General features: G+C 47.9%; 1 protein-coding gene across 1 annotated transcript; it reads right to left on the bottom strand.

The window, feature by feature from the left end:
- Window positions 1–306: 306 nt before the first annotated feature.
- LOC128099542 (GTPase IMAP family member 7-like) lies at window positions 307–1,198 on the bottom strand. Its single transcript, XM_052721505.1, has one exon. The coding sequence runs from the start codon at window positions 1,177–1,179 to the stop codon at window positions 307–309; it is 873 nt and encodes a 290-aa protein (XP_052577465.1). The 5' UTR covers window positions 1,180–1,198.
- Window positions 1,199–1,645: the final 447 nt, after the last annotated feature.

Here is a 1,645-nt window from a genome sequence, read left to right as displayed (position 1 = left end):
ATACAGGGCTATATTTTGCGTCTCCTTCTAGTGTGACAAGGATCTCACAGAAGCAACTTAAGCGAGCGATGTTTATTTTGGCTCCTGGTTACAGAGACATTTCAGTCCATCAGAGTGGGCAAGGCAGGCAGGCTAGCAGAGGGAGCCGAGTGTGGAGTGTGCAACACTGAGTCTTGACGCTGAGTCAGCGAATTCCTGGTTCTGCTGTCTCTTACGTTGGTGGCGGTCGGAAAGGGCCAGCAGGGAGAATGGTAGGGGATGAGATGGAGAGAGAAATGCTCAGAGTGAATGAAAAAAATATACAGACTACTTAAAAACCTGCCATATTTTCAAGAGAACTTTCTTAACTCCTTCAACAATCTGGCTGAGTATGTTATTCTCTGCCTCATGCCTTATCTTCTTGTCATATTTTTCCCTGATTATTTGTATTATTTCCTCTTTTTTCTGAGCACTATATTTCCCGAGAGCATGCTCTTCCTCAACTATTCTAATTTCATTCTCTTTTTGAACAGTGTAAAGTTTCCTCAAGATCTCCACTTCTCTCTTCAGCCTTTGCTCCGCGTCCTTGTAGATTGCTTCGGAGAAGTAGACTCCGCCATTGCTCTGCACCATGGCCTCCACCAGCTGCACCAGCTCCTGCACCTGAGCTTCCCTCTCAGCCTCCTCTGCTTTGTTGTTGATGGCCAGGCAGCGGCCCTCACACTCCCTGATGATGCTTTTTAGGTTTGCATCTGAGTCTGCTATGAAGTCATTTAGGAGCTGGTCCTCCAGCTCATCTTTGCGGGTGAACAAGACAATCATGTACTTCATGGCTGCCTCCCCAAAAATTGCCTTGATCCTAATAACAGTTTCTTGCTCTTCCTCTGTGTGGCGGCCCAGCCGCAGTACCAGGATGATGGCGTGAGGCCCGGGGCAGGAGTACAGGACACAGCGGCTGATTTCAGTGCAGGTGGTTTCCAGTTTTACCTTGGTGTCAAAGAGCCCTGGGGTGTCAACAACCAGGAGGTCTCTCTCCTTCCACTTGCGGGATTCTTTCTGACAGGTTTGAGTGACAGCATGGGGTGCAATTCTAGAAGCAAATAGCTTTTGCCCCAGGATTGTGTTTGCTGTAGCACTTTTTCCACTTCCTGTTTTTCCTACCAGAACAATCCTCAGAGAGTTGTCCCTGGGCTCAGCCATGATCTCTTCAGGAAGCTCCGGACTCCAGGTGCCTTGAGTACAAAGGGAAGAGAGTGGGTTAGATAAACTGGAAAGCACACTGGCCCTTCCAGTCTTTCTAGCTTTCCATTCTGCAAAGGTTCTCATACTCGGGGCAAGAGCAGACGCACTGCGGGGTCTAGCAACACAACGTGCTTGGAGGGCGACTGGCTCAGAACTGTGGGTGATCATCCCCCTCTAAAGAGAAAACAGGGAATCTAATGTCTGGATTTTAAATCACAAATGTAACTCCATAAATACCCCCTTTCAGTTTTGAACCAAGTGGATACAGGCAGTGAGACAGTCCAGGGAACCATGGGAGACATCACAAACTACTTCTTCAGTTCCTTATCAAAATGCACAGCTCCTCATAGCTTCTCGGAACAATTTTATTCCATTAAATCCTGGGTGACTGGAGAACTCCAGTGCTAGTCTACTCCCCAAACCA

This window comes from Peromyscus californicus, unplaced genomic scaffold, assembly GCF_007827085.1.
Source record: "Peromyscus californicus insignis strain IS unplaced genomic scaffold, ASM782708v3 Scaffold_6__1_contigs__length_162567912, whole genome shotgun sequence".
NCBI classification, from domain to species: Eukaryota; Metazoa; Chordata; class Mammalia; order Rodentia; family Cricetidae; genus Peromyscus; species Peromyscus californicus.
Note: the sequence above shows the minus strand (reverse complement) of the source record. Positions and strands in the feature narration are given on the sequence as shown.